Source organism: Empidonax traillii, unplaced genomic scaffold (genome assembly GCF_003031625.1).
Source record: "Empidonax traillii isolate 1590-97213 ecotype Southwest subspecies unplaced genomic scaffold, ASM303162v1 scaffold136:size1122602, whole genome shotgun sequence".
Taxonomy (NCBI): domain Eukaryota; kingdom Metazoa; phylum Chordata; class Aves; order Passeriformes; family Tyrannidae; genus Empidonax; species Empidonax traillii.
The window spans coordinates 98,762-121,961 of NW_020955329.1; the positions used below are offsets into that span (position 1 = coordinate 98,762).

At 37.7% G+C, this 23,200-nt stretch overlaps 1 protein-coding gene across 8 annotated transcripts; it reads left to right on the forward strand.

The window, feature by feature from the left end:
• Positions 1-473: 473 nt before the first annotated feature.
• CUNH18orf63 (chromosome unknown C18orf63 homolog) lies at positions 474-21,124 on the forward strand. 8 transcript variants are annotated; one of them, XM_027883892.1, is made up of 15 exons: positions 647-932; positions 3,024-3,195; positions 3,858-3,936; positions 5,384-5,440; positions 6,638-6,749; positions 7,823-7,864; positions 8,706-8,782; positions 10,146-10,255; positions 10,881-10,977; positions 11,072-11,157; positions 11,704-11,881; positions 13,434-14,504; positions 15,566-15,682; positions 17,306-17,393; positions 21,028-21,122. In XM_027883892.1, exons 2-14 carry the CDS (start codon positions 3,062-3,064, stop codon positions 17,360-17,362), a joined length of 2,217 nt encoding a protein of 738 aa, XP_027739693.1. In that variant the 5' UTR covers positions 647-932; positions 3,024-3,061; the 3' UTR covers positions 17,363-17,393; positions 21,028-21,122. The 8 variants fall into 8 exon arrangements, with proteins under 8 accessions (XP_027739691.1, XP_027739698.1, XP_027739697.1 ...); XM_027883890.1 differs by lacking the exons at positions 647-932; positions 17,306-17,393; positions 21,028-21,122 and adding exons at positions 474-503; positions 16,176-16,924; XM_027883891.1 differs by lacking the exon at positions 17,306-17,393 and having other exon boundaries at positions 21,028-21,124.
• The last annotated feature ends 2,076 nt before the right edge of the window (positions 21,125-23,200 follow it).

The following is a 23,200-nucleotide window of genomic DNA, read 5'->3' on the forward strand; positions in this document are numbered from 1 at the left end:
CCTGTGTAACCTGCTCCAGGTGACCCTGCCTTGGCAGTGGAGTAGGACTAGAGCATCTGCAGAGGTCCCTTACAACACTAGCAGTTCTGGGGTCCTGTGATGGCACACCCACAGCTTCTCTGGGTAGTCTGTTCCAGTAGTGCCTCACCATCCTGGCAGTAAAGAATTTTTTCCTAACATCTAATCCAAATTATCCTCGTGCCGCTGCGATAAAGCCGGCTTGCGCCCCGGCTGTGCTAGTGCAACCCCTGCCACGGGCAATGCCCACAGCGCCGTGCCGGGCTGCCTCACCGCGCACACACGGCGCGGCTGTGCCTGAGCTCCCACCGCGCCGGGCACACCGTGCCCCGCGTTCTGCCTCGGCCCCGCCGCTGAGCTTCCCTTCCGGGGTGTCATTTCCCACCTTCCCGGCGGCTCACGCCCAGCCAAGCTGTGGCCGCGGGACGGCGCCCGAGGACGGCTGCCTTTGACCACCACGGCTGCCGCCGGTTTTCTCTCCACAGGTGCGAGCGGGAGCCTGCCGTGCCCACGGGGCGCACCCTTCCCTCTCCTGCCCCGCGTCTCACTACGCCAGGCGCTGGCCGGGAGGTTCCCCTCGCAGCCCACCCCGCCCCCGGCTCTCCTGGCGGGCTGGAGCGCCTGGAGGCTCCCGCGCTCGGCTGCGGCTGTTCCCGCGCAGCGCCGTGAGGTGATCACCACAGAGGCGGCTCCAGGAGCCTCCCTGCCCCGGCTGCTTCCTCACAGCTCCTCAAAACCTCACGGCTGTCACAGGAGCCCCTCGCCCTGCCTTGGGAGAGCTCTCCGGCGGGCCTTGGAGCGAGGCTTCCGTCGCTGCCGGCTGGGCTGAGGGCTCAGGGAGCAGCGCCTTCCCCTCCTTTCGGTGAGGTTCTGTCACCCGCCCAGCACCCTGCTTCCCCTCAGTTTTCTCTGAGGCAAAACATGTTTCTTTAGCTCCGGTCTCAGACGTGTCTGATGGCTTTGTATGCCGGTCCAGTACGGGTTCCCCCATTCCCACCTCACGTCCACACACAACTTGGTTAGTTGTCAGTTCAGCAATAGTCAATAGCAGTAGTCCCGTGGACACGCTCCGACGTGACCACAGGCTGGGTTGGATTTGGGTTGGTTTGGGGTTTTTTGTGGCATAGAATTTACCTAGCATGACTCAGAGCTGCTGCTTAGGGACGTGTTCTGCACCCTCTGTGTGTGTACGTGTGTGTGTGTGTGTGCAGGACAGCTTCATACTTCTTCACTGAACCCCACCACCACCCTCAGGTCCTGCCTCTACTTCTTTACCGTCAGCCTGACAGTAAGAGTAGCTACTGTCTCTCAGTTTGGTGGTATTCTCAGCTTTAATAAGGAAGCTCTTCACTCCGTCTTCCAGGATGTTACTGAAAATTGCAAATATCTCTGCCAAACTCTGTGATTTACCTGCCTTTTCTGACAGAAAAACTGTGATAGCCGTTTTCTGACTTATGTTCTGTTCAGCTTAGTAGGAACTCAGTGACGGTTTCAAGTTCATGTGTCGTGATTATTGGCATCTAAAGGTGTAATTTCTCCCACACACATAAAGTTCTCTTACTTGTATAGAAGGCAGTTGGGTTTATTTGCCGTGATTTATAACTGGTAGTTCTTTCGTAACTGGTAGTTGTGTGTTAACTGGTACTTCTCTCTTTATCCTCTCTCCTGATGGCAGAAGCCTTTTGCAAGCACTTTGTCCCATTAGCTTTTAAGATGTCTGGGAAGATTTAACTTACGCATTATACAGCAAGTGGTTCCCACAGGGGAGTTTGCCTCAAACAGCAGGCTAACACTGTAGCATTGCAGCATGTGTTTTACAACATCTTTGCCACAAAAATCCCCAATAAACATTATGAAAGCAGAGGACTCAGGCTTTCTTTTCTGGGTTTGCAAAAGGGCAAGATTTTCTTTCTCATTTGTTTAAAACAGTCCTTTTCCTTGAGCTGTAGCTTTTGGAATTCCCTGATGAAGTGATGGTCTTGGCTGGCATCTTAAAAAAAAAAATCTTCTTTCCGTGCTTGTTGAAAAAACCTGAAATGGGTTTTCCTATAGGGGTAACAAACAAGGAAACATTCTGTTTTCTTTTAAATTAAAGTTATAAAACACTATTCTTGTGATTTTTCTAGGATATGGCTGAGGTTTAATGTGTTACAGTGTAAGCAAAGCAAAGAAAAATCAGAACAGTGAAATTATCTTTGACATTGGTCCTCAAAATGTATTTCTAGTTCATAATTTTTTTATCATGCTTTACAAAATTGCTTTTCAAGGGAATATGTGGTGATTACATAAAATTTGGAATCAAAATATTTATTGCTGTCTTCAAGGCAATGGTGAGACCATTTTCCAGAAGCGTTTAAGGGTTTGGAGGGGGAAGAGCTATTTAAAACATCTTTTTCTGGTGTGCAGTGTTTGTTCTTGGCTTTTCATAACAAGCAGACTTTCTACCTGCTTGTCTTTCATTGAAACACTTTGATTGAGAAAGGTGCTATTAATAAAAGATGTCTTTTTATTCAAATACTGAAATATTAAATTTTTTTTTGGTCATAAATATTACATTACACTGAGTTTGGCCTGTGCTGCAATACATAGAAGCACACAACAGGTGTCCAACAAGACAGGTAACAGCTATAACTTCCTATTATTCCCACTGTCATGAAATTTGTTCGTATTGCATCAAAGGATCACATTCTCAGTCTGAAATTATGGTTCCTTTTGGTGCTTTTTAGGAGGCTCCAAAAATTACAGAGGTGCATACTTGTACATGCATGTACTCTGTATTCTTTTGTCCTTGCCGTTAGTCTGAATATTTTTGCTTCTGTAAATAATGATTTTTTCAAATATAATGCACTATATATAGCAAAAGGATATTGAGCTGTTTTAGTTGCATACCTATTCTTAATCAGAAGATAATTGATTATTCATTTACCTAATTCCATATACTTATAAAATTCTGTAAACAAATATTTGCCTTATAAAAATTAATTAATTTTTTTTTTTTTTTTAAGACTCAGGTGCTACCTTGGGGCTATCAACTATATATACCATGAATAAGACGAGGCACCAGTCTCTGTTCTTTGTCAGTCTGCCAGAGCTGCAAAAACTTTGTGCTGCTACAGTAACACTGAGATCTCAGATACCAGAAGCTGAGACAAGGAGTACACAGATAAAGGTTTGCAGGTAAAGAATGCTGTGGGCTATTATTTTCAGAAGATGTTGGTGGATGTTATTCAAATGTTTTATTAGAAGTACTAGAATTAACTGTAATAAAATAAACAAAATTATTTTCAGTGGCAAACCATACAAAATTATTTAAAATAGAGACTTTTTCCTTGGGCAGGAGACTTACTGAGTGTTGGGAAGAAAAAAAAAATTTCTATTGTATTTTAAGTTTCATCAGCTAAAACTAACAAGGGCCACATACTTCAGATTAATAAATGGTTAAAGATAATCTGTGTTCACCTGCAAAAGTAGAATGCTTTATGTGGCTTGAGACTCGGTGAAAAGAGTATTTGGAAAGCAGAGGTATTCTCCCTGACATTCACCAAGCATTATGTCATTCCCTTCAATAGAAAAGAGGAGAAATGAAAAATTCTGCCATAAGTAACGCTTTTGGAGAGTTCTGTTCATGTGCCAAAGGCCTGTAGTCTTTGTCTTAGACCACTGTGGATCTTCTAGAGCGAGTAACTTGGACTAATCCAATTTATTATACTGAACCACTGGAAAGTGATCAAGAGTGGAAAGTATTATGTTTGCAGAAGGTGAGGAAAATAAATTAAAGATGAGAAAATCAAGTGAGTAAAACAATTTTTTAATTTTTTTCTCACTTTTTATTTTTATAGACAGTTGCTATTCCTGTATCAAGAGATCCTTTCTGCACCTATTATTGGAACCCTAAATCAAATTTCAGTTGTAATGTCGGTCAGTATCACTGTGTAAATATTTATCTGTAGTTACATGCTGCTGCAGATATGCAGAATGCACCTCACTTGAAAGAGAGAAGCAGCAGTATGTTTTACTGAGGTAAAATAATAATTTGACAGAGTTCAATGAGTTTGATGGAATTTGATGACTTTGATGGAATTTAGCAAAGTTTTAACAGTGGCTTGACAAGGTTCAGTAAGTTGGGTGGCAAGGTTTGCCTTAATAATTGCAACATGGAAGAAACATGCAAAGGAAAGTTGCATTAGAATGACTCATAGAGAGACTAGAGGTGCGAGGACTAACAAGTCTTCCAGTTGAGTCGTAGGTCCACAGTGGACCCCCTTGCTTTCTGAACTTTCTGGAGTCTAAGTGTGGCTGGATCCAATCTTAATCTCAGATAGGATCAACCATTCAGTGGAATTAACCACACAATGTTTATAGTGTCTGAGTTGCTGCATGGATTAATAATGCTTCACAGTAATAATTCAGCAAGCTATCAGTCACTTACTGCAGATCACAGATAAGGGATCTCCTGGTCTTGGGTGAGGAAGGATCTCTTAGTTTCAGGTATGGAATCTCTAAACCTGAGAGGGGTCCCTGCTCAAGGGGAGGGTCACCTGCCATGCAGGCTAGCTGTCATACGGGCTGGCATTCAGGGAGAGCTCAAATTGGGCCCATCCTGATCCTAATATTAAAAGGATGAATTACTTGGCTGTTAGCCAGTAGTATAGATAAGACAGACAAGACTTTGATTTAGTGCTCATATCTTGTTCTCTACTTTGGTTATCTTGTACTTTTGGGTTTCGAAAACACCTTTGGAAATATTTTTCAAGACACCTTCCCTCCCTTGTACATGAGCCAGGGACTTTCCAGCTTGCCAGTTCATCCCAAAAATGTGAGACCTGTTGCTTCTTGATCAGCCTGAACCAAACTACAGCTAGGGGTCAATTGTATTCTTACACATACATGTTTGTTTCTCTAGGAAATGTTTTGTTTGAGGATCAGGGATAAGTAAAAATATTTCATTTAAAGCAAACTTTTATTTTTGTGCATTAGTGATGTAGAGGATGCTTTAAGTCCTCTACTTTTTTGACTGAAATGGCCTTTTTTGATTGTGAACCTTTTTATGGAATGGAATGGACTCAATTGGTAGGATGCCACCCAATTTGCAAGAAGAGAAGCAGAGTTACACAATTGTGTTTTCAGCAGACTTTTCCTTGTTTGTTAACGTATCTTCAGCTAGAAATGAAACTACGCTATGACAGATACCTGAACTAATTTTAGTTATCTCCTTTAAAATATAGGATAAAGTGTTTGCTTAACTATTCTACAACATGTTTCTCAAAGGCGTAGTCACTGTTGTACCAGAATTTAATTTATGATTTGGTAAAGCACCTCTTAATTCCAGACATTTTGTTTATTTTTTTCTTTTTGTTATTTTTAGATATCATTTTACAATTCAGGAATACTTCAAGCCTATGTAGAAAGACAAGAAGCTACTGTAAGTGCTGAAATATGACACAGTTCTTGAGACTGTTACACTTGCCTGCAATTGCTGTTGCCAGAGATGAGTATTTTTCATAGGCCATGCAATTTCAACTACAGAAGCCAAGTTTCAGGGTGAAAAAGTCTGTCCCATAGACAAAATGCATCTTATGAGTCTGGGTATAGTAAGTATACAGAGTCAGAAGTTTTTAGAAGTTCTTAAACTTCCCTAGATTTCTCAATTGCAGTGGGATCCTGATCCTGCATAGGGGCATTGGCAACCTACCCTTTGGGCCAAAGCCCTCAGCTCTCCTGCTGGTGTCACCCCCTCCACCAGTGCCCCATATATTCCCTAGCAGGGAATGCTCAGGCAGCTGAACTGTCTCCCCATTCACCTTTGGGTTTACTCAGCCTGTACAGGAAAACAAAGCAAAAGCACAGAGAAGAAACAGAAACCCTGAGCTTAACAGTGGATATATTTTTAGACCATTATCTCTATGATTTACTGCAACATCTGTGGGGTTTATGAATGTATGTGTGGATGCACTAGCCAGTAGCTCTCATGATTCACTGGCACTGCCAGTTGGGTGTATTTTTCTTTGTTCCAAGAAGTGCAAATGCTTTTCTGGATTAATAAGTCATATGCCATTTAAATATGCGTGTCTCACAAAACTGCTTTATGTTGATAGGTACAGCTAACCTGTCATCATCAGGTTTTCTAACACAAGCAGATAAGAAGTACGAAGTATAGTTGATAACCATGAGCTGCAAGCAGGTCCTTGCAGGATCTCACTAGAAACATCCCTCTGGAGATGTATTAGTTAATTCTTTTGAAGCCATTATAATTAGTATTTTGACCAGTGCTAATGGTCAAGAGAAAGGTCTGCGGGACAGGCAGTCAGGCACGGGGTGCTGCTGGGTGAGCAAAGCTACATTTATCTATCGTGATTGGTCTTGAGTTTGACAGCAGAGGTAATATCAGTTTTGGATGTTGTGCCTATCGTCTGGAAACAGTTACATATCTAGTAAAGTACTCCAGATAGTTCAACTGATCTTTTCCCCTAGTCTATTATCAGCCCTGTGAAAACATTAAAGGAGCTGTAGAGCAGCAGATGGAGTAGCAGTATACTTGCTTAAATTTTGACTGAGGCTTTTGAAAAAACTTGTTAAATTATTAATAATGTATGTTTCTTTTTTGCACTTCTATTATTAGCTGGAAGCACCACAAACAGTTACTCCAGCCATTCTCCAAACCTGTCTCTCCTATACACTTACAGCCAGACTTGCACCCAAATGGAACAAGGCTGGCCATCTCTTGGTGCAAGGTATTTGACTCAACTGCCTCAGGGATCAAGCATTTAGTTTTCAGTTCTTTATTTTTGCATTTATTTTCCATAATTTAATTTCCATAATTATTTAATTCAATGTGATAAATTCTTTTGTCCCTTTTTCCTATATTTTTTCTTTAATTGCATCTTTATTGTTCCTTTATCTAAGTTCAATGATTCACGTTAATAAATGGAACGGACATGAACGGACATACAATTCACTTTTTCATCTTCTTCCTTAACTTTGTAAATAGACCAAATAATTATTTCGACTGAATGCAATGTACCAGATTAATAATTTCCAAGCCAAATATTGTTGGACAGTGAATTTCTTCCAAAAAATTGGGCCTGTTTTTCAGATTCATGCTTTAGCAGTGGCACATGTTCTTCAGATACTGTGGTGTGCTGGTAATAAGTAGAGCAATTGTATACATAATTTCAAATGTACACTGAGAAAAGTGTATATGGTGTTATCTTTTTTCCAGCCACAATAATAACAGTGTCCTGTTCTTAGTATCTTCAAAATATGTGGCTCTCAGAATGAAATCAACTGATTCAGGAGTAGCAGCCAGGAGTAGAGGGCTAGATGGTAGCTGATACAAAGCTGATTGCAACAAAGGCATCCACCAACAGCAATGTGACCCTGATACACGCAGCTTGTCTAATCCTTTATGTTGCCAAAGCTGGGCAAAACATATTTGGTAAAATATGTAGTAATACTATACAGATTTGCTTTAGATTCTGAGAAATGTATTAACTGTTAGTCAGTTAAAAAAAGTTCTATGTTCCTATGTCACTTAAAAATAGTTGCTCCTTATCGGGAGGAAAAAGGGATGTATAAATTGCTGTCCAGCAATATACTTTTACACATCTTTCTTTTTTATATAAGATGTTCATAAATCAGTGAAAAGTTAATTGATAGAGGAGGGGAGTTCTCTCCTTAAAAGAACACACCTTTCAGCATTCCTGACGTACACAAACAAATCTGTGTGATTCTTGCTTTTTTTTTTTTCGTAAAGACTTGAGACATATAGTTTAGAAAATAATTTCTATCTATTTTATTTGTTAAGGGAAAGACTTTCTGTCTCATTCAGGAAAGCAAAATGCTGTTGGTAAGTACAAATTCTGTTAACGGCAAACTTGAGAGAGCAAGGTACAACTAAGAACTTTCCCACTGCCACAGTCTTGGCATTTGTGTCTTTGGTTCTCATTTTGAAATCACTTCTGTCAAAATACACTTTGATGCTCTGCCTGTAATAGTTGTTAGCTCAACTGAACCTTTGAAAAATTACCCCCAAAAAAGGTAATTTAAAAGCTACAGCCATAGATTGAAATTTGCCTGTTTAAAGTTTTGATTACTGCGAATAAATGCACTTGCCTCAAATGGTGAGTCTTGGAAGTGATGTGAAAGTTCCATAATAATAGACAGGAAAATGAGCTATAGTGACTGTCAGTCAGCACTATGTTCGTTGTTCACAAAAGTGAAGTCGCAAAGCGTGCTGTTTAGCTACTGTAAAAATTACAAAGTAATATTTTTATTCCAGTCTAAAAGTTCAAGACTACATTTGAGGATATTGGAGCTTAAATTTATAACAGGGACATATGTTGAGGAACTCAAAGCTGGGTGGACGTTCTGGAGATGTGCCAGTAAATGCATGCCTTGCTCATATAGTCTTTCCTATTGAAAGATATGGGTATGAAGAATCCAGTTGCACAGCCAGCCTTGAGTTTCTAGGGAGATATACTATATGATAGCAATTCATTATTATTTTTACTTTTCATAGTTAAAATGCTCTTAATTTTAATTTCCATGCTGAGAAAGTCTAACCTTTTGATTTTCAAATGCAGCATTTTGACTAACAATTGCCTTAAATAAACATCTAGGTTAGCTTTCTGCCTAACAGATGAACTGTAATTCAAAACAAGGCTTTGTGCTTTTTTTTATAATTTTAGTTGTAGATCTCAGTGTGTCAGAGAGACAGCTTTGCATCAGTGTGGAAGCTTGCTCTATACGGTTGCCACCCCCTGAGGTATAAGCCAGTTGTATTTTCTGTGAATGTGTTTGTCTTATTCATCTCTCTCTTCTGTTAGGTGACTTCCAATTAGCATGACAGGGATAGAAGTGATTATTTCTGATTGCACTAAGACATTAATCATAGTCATCAACTATCTGCACTTTCTATAAGAACACAAAATCCATATCATATCTGTATTGATAAATTCCAGCAAACATTATAAAATTGAGATTCCAGAAGTACCTTTCAAAAAAGCGGAGTGTCTTTGTGATTCTAGATTTCCTTCTAGCAGTGTTTTCTAGAAAGCTTTCAGGCTCACTGTAATACGTAGACAGTTTTTGAGTAACAACATTGAAGCTACAGGTGAGTTGTCAGCACCATGTTTAAATTCTCTGTATATGATAATTATGGAATCTGCTTCATATTCTTTGCAGCCTCCAAAATACTGGAGCAGCCAGGACTATGCTGCTTGTAAGCATAATTAATAAATTATTTAAGAAATCATGGTTGAGGTTGAAAACTTACCGTCCATTGTGACACCCATGTGTGTCACCTTTGGTGCATATGCCCATACATGCACCAAAGTCATATTTGTCAGGCTTTATAGTTTTTCCTAAAATTCTTTCTTAGAATAGAAGAATAGGATTTCTTCTGAGATATGCTTGGGACAGCATAAACATTAAACCTCTCTATAGGAATCCAATTCCCAAACGACACAGACTAATGATGGATGTGATCATGATCTGGCTTCATTATCAGTTTGATCCTTTCAATACTTTTCTAAAACAGAAATGTCCAGATTTTCCTGTCCGTGAATAAATGCAAACCCTGGTAGACCACAGAAAGATAAAATGTTTCTCAAATCTCAGTCTTTGGTTGTCCTGTAGAGTCAAATTTTGACATTGTAAAACTGTGTGGTGTTTTTTGATTACTCAGAGAGCATGAAACTGCATGTGGCATTAATTCTGTTGCTTGGATATTTGCACTTGACTAGGCAAAGTGACATACACAGTTACTAGAATGTCAAACATGGCTTCCTGATTTGCATTTTAAAAAATGTGCATGAGACAGCTCTGAGTTTGAGAAATTCCTGTACTCTTACTTATGAAAACATTTCAAATAAAGTTTAAATATCACTGATTTAAATAAACTTTAAACCTTGTACTTGTATAGCTTGTGGAAGTGTGAGCTCTAAAGTAAGATAATGCGCAATTTGATAACAGGAATAACTTCTAAAATAATCAGTTTGTGAGAGCTGATAAAAGAAAAATAATGTATTAAGCTTCAGTGTATTGTGATACACAATTACTTTTGAAAATTTTAGTTTTGGACGACTGTAGAAATATTTCAAAATAACCTTTTTTTTTTCTGTTTTAAGCTGGGAGATTTTGATATTTCAGAAAACACTGTAAAGCTGTTTGGCAGCAATGAAAATACAGTTATTCACCAACATTCCATATTAAGTAACTGGTGCTATGTTTTGCCAAGGTAGGAATGTGCTTACATTTCAGCAGAAATAAACATTTCCTGGAATGCTTGCTCTGCAAACTGTGAATTTGATACAACTGATAAGAACACTTCTGTTTTGCAGTCTGTTTTACATTCACAAATCTTTATTTTTTCTTTTATTATCTCAATGTTATGGAAAATGAGAAAAATTAACCAATGAATCATAAATTACCCATTTAAGTATTATTTCAATTTTGTTCTACTTCTGTGGTATGCAAAAGCATCATTTTTTCTCAAATATAATTTTAGCAGAAAGTGTTAATTTAAAGAAAAATGTTTCCATCTTTGCTACAAACTATTTTTACCTATGCTTTTTTGTCATAAAAATATGAGAAGTAATGATATATTTGTTTTTTCTCTACATTCACTGGTAGTGAGTATTACGGACAAGATAAACTGGACTTGTAGATGCCAAGTTCTTTTCCACACTTCAGAAAGTATTGCTATTGTTGTATCATAAACTTATGAGCTAAATGTCCTCAAAAGAAAAATAATCTGTAAATACTTTGAATGCCAAATTTTTTTTTTTTCCAAAAGACCAGTATATTTTTGGCTGGATTTTTTTAAACACTGATCTAAGCATCCCTTCTGTACCTGTGCACAGCATGAAAATGGGTCAGATCATAAACATCAGCCATATAATTCCTCCAGAATCTCCTTTCCGTTCATATAAAGAATTTCAGGTGCACTGGAAGAGTTTGGTAAGAAACACATACAGTTTTCATTTTCCCCTCCCTTTTCTGTGCCTATTGAGTTTCTATTTGTAATACACAATTATGTCTGGTTTTTTTAAAGTATGGATATATTCTTCCTGAGGATCTTGAAGAGACAAAAATATACTTGAGTGTTTACTTCAAACCAATAGGGGAAAGGTTCTTCACGTATCCTTTCAGAATGTATTTGTTACAATTCCTCTACTGCATTTCTAGCAAAGCTCTGCTTTTCATTTTTGAGTGCACCACATTTTCTTCTTTCATACTTCTATGGAAGCCAGTAGAGAATTGTTTCACTAGACAAATTGAAACAAAATATTTAGTCAAGTCTCTGTCCTAGTATTGAATAATACTTAGTCAAATAGAGCCATTTGTTTCACAGCTTCTGTAGACATGATCATGGTGATGTAAAACAAAGAGTTAAAGTCCTGTAAAAACGTGACCAACAAAGATTTGATTTAAAGAGAATTTTCCTGCCAGGAAAGACTAGACTTGGAATTACTTATATTGAGTACTTTGCTACTTTAGGTTAGTATGGTACAATCACTCTGAAGTCCTGTAACTTTATAAGCTTCAGTCCTGTAAGAAACTAAATGCTTTTGTTCACCTTTTTAAAAAAGCTTTAGACCTTTTCATGCTTTCTTCTGAACAAAGATGATTAGCAATTATGGAAACATAAAGAAACTTGTTATGTATCCCTTAACACTTACTCAGGTATCCTTTAAGTTGCGTTCGAAGTCAGCCAGTGCAGTATTTCCCCAGAACAGATGCAGAAAGTGTAGTGAACTCTTTTGTTTCTGACATGAAGAGCAGTCTTACACAACTATGTGGATTCCCAGTGAAGATGACAAGTAAAGCACTTTATGCTACACAAGAACTCTCCAGGGCTCCGGTGGGTGTAAGGCTTTTTAATAAACATATCAATGACGTGTTCTTTTTCATGGTATGAAGTGGTCTTCATCATATTCAGAGCATAGTAAGAGCACACAACTATGCTTTTCACAACAAATAACTATCAATCTTGTAATATTTAATTAAATGCGGAAGTAAAAATTACATTATTTGCCATTGTTATGTTATTATTCATATCACAAATACAGGAAAAAATTTGGCTTGGTGTTATCAGTATTTGTAATTCTGTAGGTACTTTTTTAACAGTTGGATATCCAGAACTTTCTCAGGTCTCTTCCATAACAATAATAACAATTACATTATTGTTATTATTGCTACTACTATTACTATTATTACTATTACAACAGCCTGTAGTGACAGAACAATGAGGAATGGCTTTAAATTCACAGAGGGTAGATCTAGATTAGATATTAAAAAGAAATTCTTTACTGTGAGGGTGGTGAGGCGCTGGCACAGGTTGTCCAGAGAAGTTGTGGATGCCCCATCCCTGGAAGTGTTCAAGGGGGGGCTGGATGGGGATTTGATCAGCCTGCTCTAGTGAAAGGTGTCCCTGCCCATGGTGGGGGAGCTGGAACTAGATGACCTATCAGGTTCCTTCCAACACCAACCATTCGTTATGCTAGTAGTAGTAGTAGTAGTACTATTATTGTTGTTGTTATTATTATTGGTATATTATATATATATAATTGTATATATAATAATGATATATATAATATGATATATAATTGTATAGTGCATAGCGTATTATATAATTATATAATATATAATATACCATTTAATAATAATATAACAATAATATTTTTTAAAAATAAGTTCTGTGAACTTAAGCATTTAAAACCAAGCTGTGAGATTTGCTCAATGTCTGGTGATGGAAAGGAGGTAAGTAATCAAAACTCTCTTAATTTGAGATTGTGACAAAGGCTGAGACTCAAATTTCTTTGGTAGCAGTGAAAGAAGAAATGAAGTAATTAATTCTGAACAAAGAATAGTGACAGAAGTTGCAGAGGTTCTAAAATGCTGTAATCCTCTTTCAGAAAGCACTTTCTGTTTATGTGTCTTCAGTGATCAAAGCCAGAATGGCTCCTCTGTGTCATCTGCAGTTTTTATAGACATCCAAACTGTCTTTTGCTCAGAATACAGATGCTCTTAGAAGTCTTAAGAGACGAGGAGCCCTGCCAATCAGACCCTGTGCAGACCACCTCAAAAGGGGTAGACATTATCCAGTTGGAAAGCACTAAACCAAGATAATGACTGTTTAAATTTAAGTCTTTCCTTCTGATAAATATGAGATTCCAGCATAGTTTATAAACGAAGAACTGTAGGAGATGAAAAAAACCCTTAATTTGTATTGAAAACTAAATGTTCTTAAAAAATATAGTAATTCTGATTCAAAACAGGAGAATGTGTGCTTATATATATGCTTATATATTGTGATGTGTATTAGGTTGGTATCATACCGTGATGCATTAGCTGGCACTATCAGACTTTTTTAATCCAGTTCATTCAGTTTAGCAACTCTTGTTTTATTGCAGGAAATAAAATCTAAGCATATGAAATTGGATGGTGAGATGGTTTGTGTAGTATCTCTAACGCAGGCTCCTCCACCAAGGAAACCGACTTTGCCTAGAATTCCTTCACCGTGCAGTACGGAAAACAGCCACTGGATGGAGCGTTTGATCAAAGAGCCAGGAACCCGCAGTATTTCGAGTAGCGGCAAAGGCACAGGAGAGGTTAGCACTGAAGCAACAGAGAAATCAATTAATAACAACCAAATACCAGGAGTAACGGAGTCACCAGCTGCGAAATCTTTAGGAATACCTGTAAACTCAGCCTCTGAGTTCCTTCCCCCCAAAGTCAGCAAAATTATACCAATTTTCAAAGGAAAGTTGATGCAAATGAATGGGAAGGCCACAAATCAAACAGATAGGATGAAAAGGGAAAATGCTGAAAGACCAATTAAAGTTACAGGTGTTTCATCTTCTGTGCTGACTGTCCACAAGTCCAGCATAACTCAGGTTTTCAAACAAGTTCAAAATCTGCCAGTCAAAAATCCTACTGACAGCAGCGTATTTCAGGCAATGAAAACAAAAACCGGCACAAAACATGGTGCACCCATATTTCGATGGAGAACAGAGTCTGGTGGACAAATTACTAATTCTAATTTTTCTGAAAACTCAGCTTCAGGTGGGAATCCAAGTGAAGTCAATCATAAAAAGGCAAATTCTCCCTTCTTTCTTAAGAATGGGCCAGTGCTTCAGAAATCCAACCCCAATCTGAGTCTGAATGCACATGAATCTCCTACTTCCAGTGCAAGAAGGGGAAAAAAGTTTGCAAGTCAAAATACCCCGCAAGTTCTTAAGGAACAACACCAGTCAGAGGAAGTGCATTCGCAGATTTGTAAATTAGACAATGAAATTACAAATTCCAGTTTATCACTGCAACAAAGAAAGAGATCAAATAAAGGAGTGGGATTAAATATTCATGAATCTGTCTTCAAAGATATAGTCTGCATCTCCAAAAGTGAAGAAAATAAAGCATTATGCCATTCTAAGGACTATGTCGCTAAGACAACCAGTCATCATTACAAATCTAACTTCGAACAGGTACAGTAAATAACAGGGCTCATTCTTACTGCTTCTCACAAATTCAGTATATTCAAAAACAGCGTTAAGCAATAAAGAGCATGACTTTCATCATGTTCTGCCATCATTCTCAATATGGTTTTCTAAATTTCTACTAACTTAATGCCTTCAGCCACTGGTGTTTTTTTTTTTCTGAAGGGGAAGATGATTTACTGTGTTATGTGAGACACACTTCTACTATGAGGGACTTTTAAGGTGGGATAATTTGGTTTTCTTTGTTTATGACAGTTTATCAGTTTATCAAGATCTGTGTGAGGTTAACATGGTAAAATTGTTTAGTGTTCAGTCTGTCTTCATATGAAATCATATTATTAAATAATTCCTTCCTCTCAGACTTCAGTTGTGTGATGCTGACAGCAGCTGTGTGTAAGGCATTGTGGTGTTAGACAAAAATGGAAGTTTTGCAAACAGAAATTTAATTACAGTTTCACGAAAAGCACAAGTTGCAACAGGAAAAAAATCCTGCTGGACATTAGAGAAATATTTTTGGAGTGAGAATGGTCAAGTAATAGAACAAGTTGCACAGAGGAGTTTTTGGGGTTGTTAGCCTTTCAGATTCTCAAAACTTTACTGAATAGGCCCAAAGCAAGGTGATCTATTTTTTAAGTTAGCTCTATTTTGAGTGAAAGTTATGATTACATGACAGCTAGAGGCACTTTACAACCTAACTGTTCTATGATTCTCTCTGCATTTCAATGAAATAAATAGCTGAGCTGAATTGCAGTACAGTTTTTATGAGGATGATATCCCATGTATTGGGCACGTGGATGAAATATCCTGTGCTTATCTCTTTTTTTATCCATAACATGTAATTTGGTAGGTTAACTCAACTTCGTGTTATAAGGGCACCTTTTGAAAAGGTAGGTATTTTTAACAATTAGAAAACTCAGTTTTGGTTGGTTTTTTTTTGTTTGTTTGTTTTTGTTTGTTTGTTTGTTTTTTGTTTTGTTTTGTTTTGTTTTTGTTTTTGTTTTGTTTTTGTTTTTTTTTGCTAATGAAGGTATAAACTTGCATCCTTTCAGATAATTACGGGGAACAAGTATCTAACATGTGAAACACTGACCTCAGAACTGACTTTGTCAGTCAAGGACAGCAATATGGAAGCATCTGCAAAGAAAGGTTGTGCCAGAAGAAGACAGGTAAAAACTCCACACACAAATACCCATTGATCCAGTCCAGAAGGACCTAATTTAAGAGGTAAAAAGGGAATCTAAATTTTTGTCATCTTAGCATGTTCCAGGTAAAACAGGCAAACTAAAAAAATCTTTTTGAGCCAGTTCTGAATAAAACTAACCATAACCAGGATAAAACTAACATTAACAATTGGTTATGACACTGTTACTTCAGGCCTTCATTTAAAATGTTTGTCTCCAGAAAAAGATACTACTAAAATGTTTAATGGTGTTACTGTTTCTGAAGCAGATTTTCTGATTCTACAGAAAGCATGATGCCATATAATGCCAGTATAACTGTGGGCATTGCCAGTGGCTCTGTAAGTCTCTCATCTGAAGGGCTTGAATTCAGCAACGTTCTGTAGAAACTACTTTTTGTTCTGTTCAGCTTTTAAAGCCAAATACAAGACAATCCTGGAAGTTTTAGCTGTATTTAAAAGAACACACTCTGTGCTTTCAGTGCAGTTCAGAAAAGGGCAGTACAGCAACCCCAGGGGCCTGCTGCAGGAACACAGTCATACCCTGGAGCTCAAGCTACAGCAGGGAAGAGAGGAGTTGATGTGGGAAGCGCCAGCCCAGCTGCTCTGAGCTGGCCCCATCCAGCTGCAGCTGGGAAAGGCCCTTCCACGGGGCCACAACTGAGTCACTGGTTACAGGCCCAGCACTACAGTGCTATAGCAGTAAAGTCGGTCTCACAAAGAGAAGAAAAGAAGCAACTAAAAATAAGTGTGGTCATAAGAATAACAACCCCAGGGGTCTGAGTACTGAAGGGAAACTTCCACCGCAATACAAAGGACAGTGCTCTTTCCCCGTTCCAACAGTGCTGCCAGACAAGCTACAAGTTCTCTGATTTGTCTGGTCTGCCCAAGTTGCAGAAGCAGTTCCATTCTCACAAGCCCTACTGTGTCTGGGTCATTCCCAGTGGCAGGCAAAGGACTTCAGCATTGTCCTGTCCTAGTCCAGAGTCACAAGTGCCTCATGCATTCCTCACTCTCTAGGCAGGCTGTGAGTAGCACAGGTACCTGCCTGAGCCCTTCAAGCTAATTTTGGAAAGTGTGAGGACACAGCAAGTTCTCGCTGCCACACTGTCAGAGCAGTACTGCCGCTGCTGGACTCAAGTGAGGTGGAGGCACAGCTCTAGGGAAATTTCACATGGAGTCTCAGGAATAGGAGAGGGACTTGTCTGTTCACTGGGATAGGGATGGACTCTCTGGTGCTCATCAGTCTGATTCCTCGTCTCTCCAGATTAAACTACAATGGCACTAACTGGGGACACTTCTAAACGCTTCTCTGAAGAGTGAGCCTTAGTCATTATCTCAAGCTTGGACAACAAGAAGTTGATTTTGAAAGTCATGGTTGCCGGCATGTAAAAGGGCATTTTCCAAGTAGCTCTGGTCTTAATTATTTAATCACTGTACATATAAACATACTTCAAATTATATTTATATTGGAAAATAGAAATTTTATTAATTACTTTGCATTCAACTAAGCATTTCACTCAGAAACAGCTTTTTTAGTTGAACTGTTAGCTTAGTATTACTACTTTGTTTACTGATTTTTGCCTCTTTTTTTTTATTTGGTTGTGAGCAGAAAGAAGAAGGTTATTCGAAATTAAGGAAAGTCAAAAGAAGTAAACCTTCTACTTAGGATGTTCTGGAGTACTGAGAGAAAACTCTGGGTATGCTTACTACAAATTTTAAATATTTTTCTTTTATTAAAATAGTATCACATGTCAGTAATAGTTCCTACTCTTTTGGATCATGATGATGATATTAGCTATCTACAGAGGAATCACTTTATTAAAGAAGTGGCTTCTAGAGCAAAACAACGAGGTAACAGAAGCTGGGTTTCGTTGGACACTAACAAATAAAGCTTTGCTATTTTTTTGTGAAACAAACAATGTTAAAAAAAGTACTAGTACTTAGCGTATGGATTAAATTTGTATTTTGATTGGCTTATTTTCTCTCAGACTAAAATAAACCTGTTTTTTGTACTTCAGACTTTTGTTTGAATCTGAGCTGCAGTTGAAACCATAAACCGTTCAAGTGAAGCTGTGTGTATTATTTGATATCGTTACATGAAATGGGGTGGCTAAATGCTTTTGTGGTGCTGAGATCTAATCAAAGGACTAAACTGTCTGTCATACAAACTGAATAAATTTAGTTTTGTGATGCGATATTTCAGCCTACATCATGAGTGGTTGTTGACAGTAGTCTTGATAGATAGAACAAGCCTGAGTTTTGAATGTTCCTTTGAATATTAAGGACATATGTAGCATAAAAATCACACCAGTTTTAATGCTCAAATGCCTATCACAAGTTCTCAATAGTAAAACATGCAGGAAGGAGTAGCCTATGCGGTTAACTGTTTCAGAAATAAATAGAAGTATATTTATTCAGAAGAAAATATTGATGTAAGCAAGATGGTCACACAGACACAATAGCACAAAAATGTACATTATACAAAGCAAATAGAAAAACAGAACAATAAAGACGCAAAATATAACCTGTGCATCTTTTAATCTGACTTTTGGCTTCAACAAATGTCCTTCCTTTCTTTACATGGATATATTTCCTCCAGTGAACATATAGATCAGTTGTCTGCTCTTCCTAAAGAAAGTCCGTTGTATGGATGGAAGCTTTCCATCTATGGCTGTTATACTTCAGTATTCAGCATATTCTACTCCTGGGTCTTGCATTTCACCTCTCCTGCTTCAAGCTAGGTAGTTCAGACATGTCCTTCTTCAGAGGTGATCTGTTTTAGGAATCAGAATAGATATCTGTAGGTCCAAAGTCTGTGACTTTCACTGAGGACTGATGAACAGAAACGGTGTCTCTGCAAATGGTCTGAACTTTACTATTTTTTACTCTGATTTTTTTTTTTATTTATTTATGAGTTAAATGCTGCAGGGTCAATTTGATCATGGTAGGTGATGCTTAAACCCTCAAGAGGAAACAGTGTCTTTTGTAAAGGGTTTAAAATATGATTTCTAAAAATCCCTCTGACGGGAGTTCTTCACTGGTGTTGATTTAAAAAGAAAACTAGAGCTAAAATAACTTCTGCTGTTGGACGGGTGCCTATATATTTGATTCTGAAAAGCTTCGCTCTGAATTCCTCTACTTTGTATTACTGCGCATGTTTTCAGAGTGCATGTTTTCATTTGAACGCTTGAGAATTACTTGTAAGATTTCAGATTTACTGTGTACTAAGATTTATGGGTGAGAAGGCCTTACAATGGAATTCCATGATGTAGTCAGCAGAAAGGTCTTGGTTCTATAATTCATGACAACAAAATCATTTTTACTATTACCTTGCAGCAAGGGTCAGTTTTTATGACTGATATGTCAGGTTGCACAGCCTCATGACTTACCCAGGAAATCACAGCATAATCCTAATTTTTTTTTTTTTTTTCTTTCTGGAGTGTGTTAATAAGGCGATGTGAGCAAAGTATTTGACATTTTAAGAAGCTGAACATTTAATTCTAATACTAAATCATTCTCATTCATTCTGGTTTTACCCACATATAGACAATCCCCCACTCTCTGGGGACCGACTCAGGCTTTTCTTTGCCATAAAAGGAGTAATCAGATATAAAGTATATTTAGGGGCCTGGACTATGCTGGGTACGCTGTTTTCTTTCAAGACATCCAGGTTGGGCCATTAGAACCTCTAAGGCTGTTGAAGTATCCAGGCTGTGGAGTAGGGGCAGGGTATCTGCTGCTGAGTGAGTTCTGTAGAGTCTGTTGGGTAAGTTGTCTGGATTTCCATTGAATTTAACAGGAGTTTTGACATTTAACACATATGTAAACTGGTACAGGTAAGTGGTCTAAATCTGAAGCTCAAATCAGCCACAGGAGTAAGACTATGCAGTGTGAATAAAGATCTGCATGATAACAGAGCTTGCAGAAAAGCTTATAGATTCTTTTTAAGTTGTTTTCTAGCTGCAGTCAGATTTTTTAAAAAGTCTCCATGCTTACTCCTTTATTCATGAAAGTTGTCCCATCATTTTCAAGGTCAAAAACTACTGTGAAAGGGAAGTTTGACTTCCAAGACCAGTCATAAGAGCAGAGCTTCCAAAGGACAGTATATATCAGTACAGAAAAATTTTTTAGAAGAAGGGTTTGCATCACCACAAATATTAATGCAAGAAGAGACACATTAAAAATAGTAGCACTCAAGGTCCCAAGCCTTTTCCACTGATCTGCAGAACTCTTCCTGTTGTTCTGCTTCTTTGTTGTAGTGAGATACTGACCTTTGGTTTTCATTGCCAAATTTCATTTAGCAAATGAGAAAATGCAAATTCATCACATATAGTAGTAATAGTAGTATTTCACCTGAAAATATTTGCTGCCATTACTGTAAGAATATTGTATGAACACAAGATGAAGGCTGGAGATCCACACAACTAGAATTACAGAAAAATTCTCAGCAGTTTTGGCCTGAGATCTATTGGACTATTTCTTCTACAAGGTGTATTCCCCAAGCCAACATTTAGGAATTTATCTTATAATTTGAAGGGCACTATACAGATATTTCAACAAAGACATCTTTCAAATGCATTCTTGATGTGAAAGAGTAGGCTAAAACAATACCTTTTGTACATAGTGAAAGTACGTGGGACTTCATTGAAAAAAGATTCTGAAAATGCTCCATCTTTCAATGAAAAAGCAGTTTCTTTTATGATGGGAGAAAATTTTCTAGTCAAATCTAGTAGCAGAAATAACCATTGAGCTGTTTTCATTAGTAGTTTGTTGGTACCTAAGTACTCGACACATACTCCAAAAAAAAAGGTGCTATCATAGCATTATTTCTGTTATCCTGTCCATTTTTTACTGCTGCAGGATTTTTCCAGGTTAGGGGTAATCTAATTTGCTTCTTGGTTAACCATTTATAAATGCTAAATAATAGTTTCTTAAGATTCTGTCTCTTCCTTTCTTAGAGAGTTAAGAATGTGGTTTGGCTACCTGACCTCAGCTGGTTAAGAAAGACTTCTGGCATTTAAGTTCCTTCTTCCAGCACCACAAATGACCGTAATATTTTGAGAGATTTAAATTTAAAAACCCAGATGTAAGAGGAATGATAAAGCTATGTATAGTACCATAGATTTATCAAGGGGAGAATTCTCTTTTGTTCTGTATTAAAAATGCATACATTTAGTTTGGATGCCCTAAATCCAGTCTTTGCAAGCAGAATGCAAATACAGATGTGGAACTACAGAAACTTTTTATTCCCTGCATATTAGCCATACAGTTTTGAGTTGTCTTCTGGTTTCTTCTATGATTTAAACTTTTTCTATGTTTTTCTTCATTCAGGTTCCCAAAAGGGCAGTAACATACTTGAGGATCTCCGAGCTTTGTGTAATTAGCTTTGTTTGTCATTGGTGACTGTTTCTTCATGAAAAACTGAGTGGTTTTGAATCACATTATATCTGTCCTGCTTACACAGTTAATCATTCTTCCAAGTTATATTGGTGTTTCAAGTCTGGTTTGTAAAGATATAATATCTAATTCTTTGCTATAATGTCTGGGCAACTTTGTTTCATCAGTAAAACATTCCTAAGTAAGTTTTCCTTGTCAAGTCAAATGCTAAGAAAATAAAAAATAATTTCATTCTTAGGGGAATAATCTGAAGGCCATATTTGATTAAAGCTTCATTAATTCTGTTGTAATTTTTGATGAATTTTCAGAAATGAAACTGCTCTGTAAAAGAATTGTATTAAGTTTAATTGACAAGCCATTCTTCAGGAGTCCATACAGAATATGTAGCTACCCTTTGCTTAATTTTATCACCATGACTGCATCTTCAATAACCTACTCTAAGGTGCAGTTACAAATATAAACACATATATCTAGTAGCTGCCCCACTATCACTGTTTTAAAGGGAACATTATGATGTTACCTGGAGTTTAACACTTGTTTTGGATATAAATTTGCAAATCTGTTTTTCCTAAAGGAATTGATACAATAGAACTTTATGTGCCTTTTGCAAATTTTTAATGTTTATATTGCCATATCTGTATTTTTGTTTGCCTCCTTTTTCAAAGCAGGATTTTGCCCTACTACTATGGCAACTTCTGTTTTGTTTTTTGTTTTGTTTTGTTTTGTTACAGGGTTTTTTGAATGGTGACTGCTAACATAGCTTAAATTTCATGGTGCAAGTGTTTAAAAGGAAGTGGGAGCTTCAACATGTCATTTTCTCATACATAATACAAGAATATGTAAGCCGAGACAAATATCACAAAACTTTGAGCAAGATGCAAGAAATCAAATTATATTTACCTTCTGCCCGGAAATTGGTGTATAAGGCTAATTTTCAAATTCACTGGATTAGTTTATGTAATTGATGTCATTGATGTAATTACATCAGTTCATGTAATTGATTCTTTACTTGTCCTACAACATAGTAAAGCCTGTACAGCAGTTGCATTTCTACCATGCTATATAAATTAATGCTTTACCTGATGTTTCTTATTGTTCCTTTTAAAATGCTGCTGGTTGCCAACATTTGCTTTGTATTATCACAGAATTAATTTTGCACCATTCCGGCATTTTAAAATGTTTGCATTGTTTCATTATCTGTTATAATACTCAAAATACAGAAAATTTAATTATTGCAGATCCAGTGTTTTCCATTAAAAAAAAAAAAAAAAAACTGTTGAATTACTCATCCATGCTTATTTGCCAGCTACTTCCTATTCTAAACTGTAGGGGACAACCCTGCTATTTCACCCACCCACTCATTCCTTGTAAATGCACGGGAAGGTGTTGATAGTGAGTGGAACTGTGTTGGCTGCATGAGTGGTGCCGGTGGAAATGCCACTAATGGGGATGAAGGATGAGTGCTGTGGCTGCTTTGGGAGGATTTGGGAATGCTGAAGGGACCTTCACTGCTGCCTTACTCTTCACTGTTTTTATGGAGGGGTTGCAAGAGCCTGCTCCACTTTCTACTTTTAGTCAGTTCTTACTAACTGGGCAGAACATCCTCACTTCTGGCAGATATGTGAACCTGTCAAAGGAACTCTCAACATCCAGGACCACCTGGAGCCCTCCCGTGTGATGTCTGCTGGCTTGATTTCCCAAGATTTAAGAAACAGACTCCTCTACCTGAGCCAAATTATATAAATGTACATCAGGAACAAGTGAAAATGTAAAAGGTTAAAACAATCCCCAGGTGTGAGATGCTGGTAAAGAGATCAACTGGCAGGAGCTGTTACCTGCCCTTTGGCATCTGCTGGGTTCGACAGTGTTTTATAGCTTTTCCATCAGTTCTCAAATCATCTGATTCTATGTCTAAGTCGATTCAGATTCACATTTGCAAGAGCTTTCTTTGGCCACTGTATTGGAGGATTTGTTGAGTTGAAGTATCCATAACAAGTTCACAATATTTAGTATGTATGCATTTCCAGAGAGTGATCTTCTTTCACATATTTTCATAAGTTGACTGTTGTTATCCTCCCTCGTCTTCACAGATGTAAGCCGGAGGGAC

What these genes read in the sequence shown, in the direction of transcription:
- CUNH18orf63 (XM_027883890.1), top strand. Translation starts at nt 3,062, where the DNA reads ATGAATAAGACGAGGCACCAGTCTCTGTTCTTTGTCAGTCTGCCAGAG. An exon ending in AAATTTCAGTTGTAATGTCG is followed by an intron (nt 3,937 to 5,383) that starts GTCAGTATCACT and finishes TGTTATTTTTAG; the next exon opens with ATATCATTTTACAATTCAGG. An exon ending in TGGCCATCTCTTGGTGCAAG is followed by an intron (nt 6,750 to 7,822) that starts GTATTTGACTCA and finishes TTATTTGTTAAG; the next exon opens with GGAAAGACTTTCTGTCTCAT.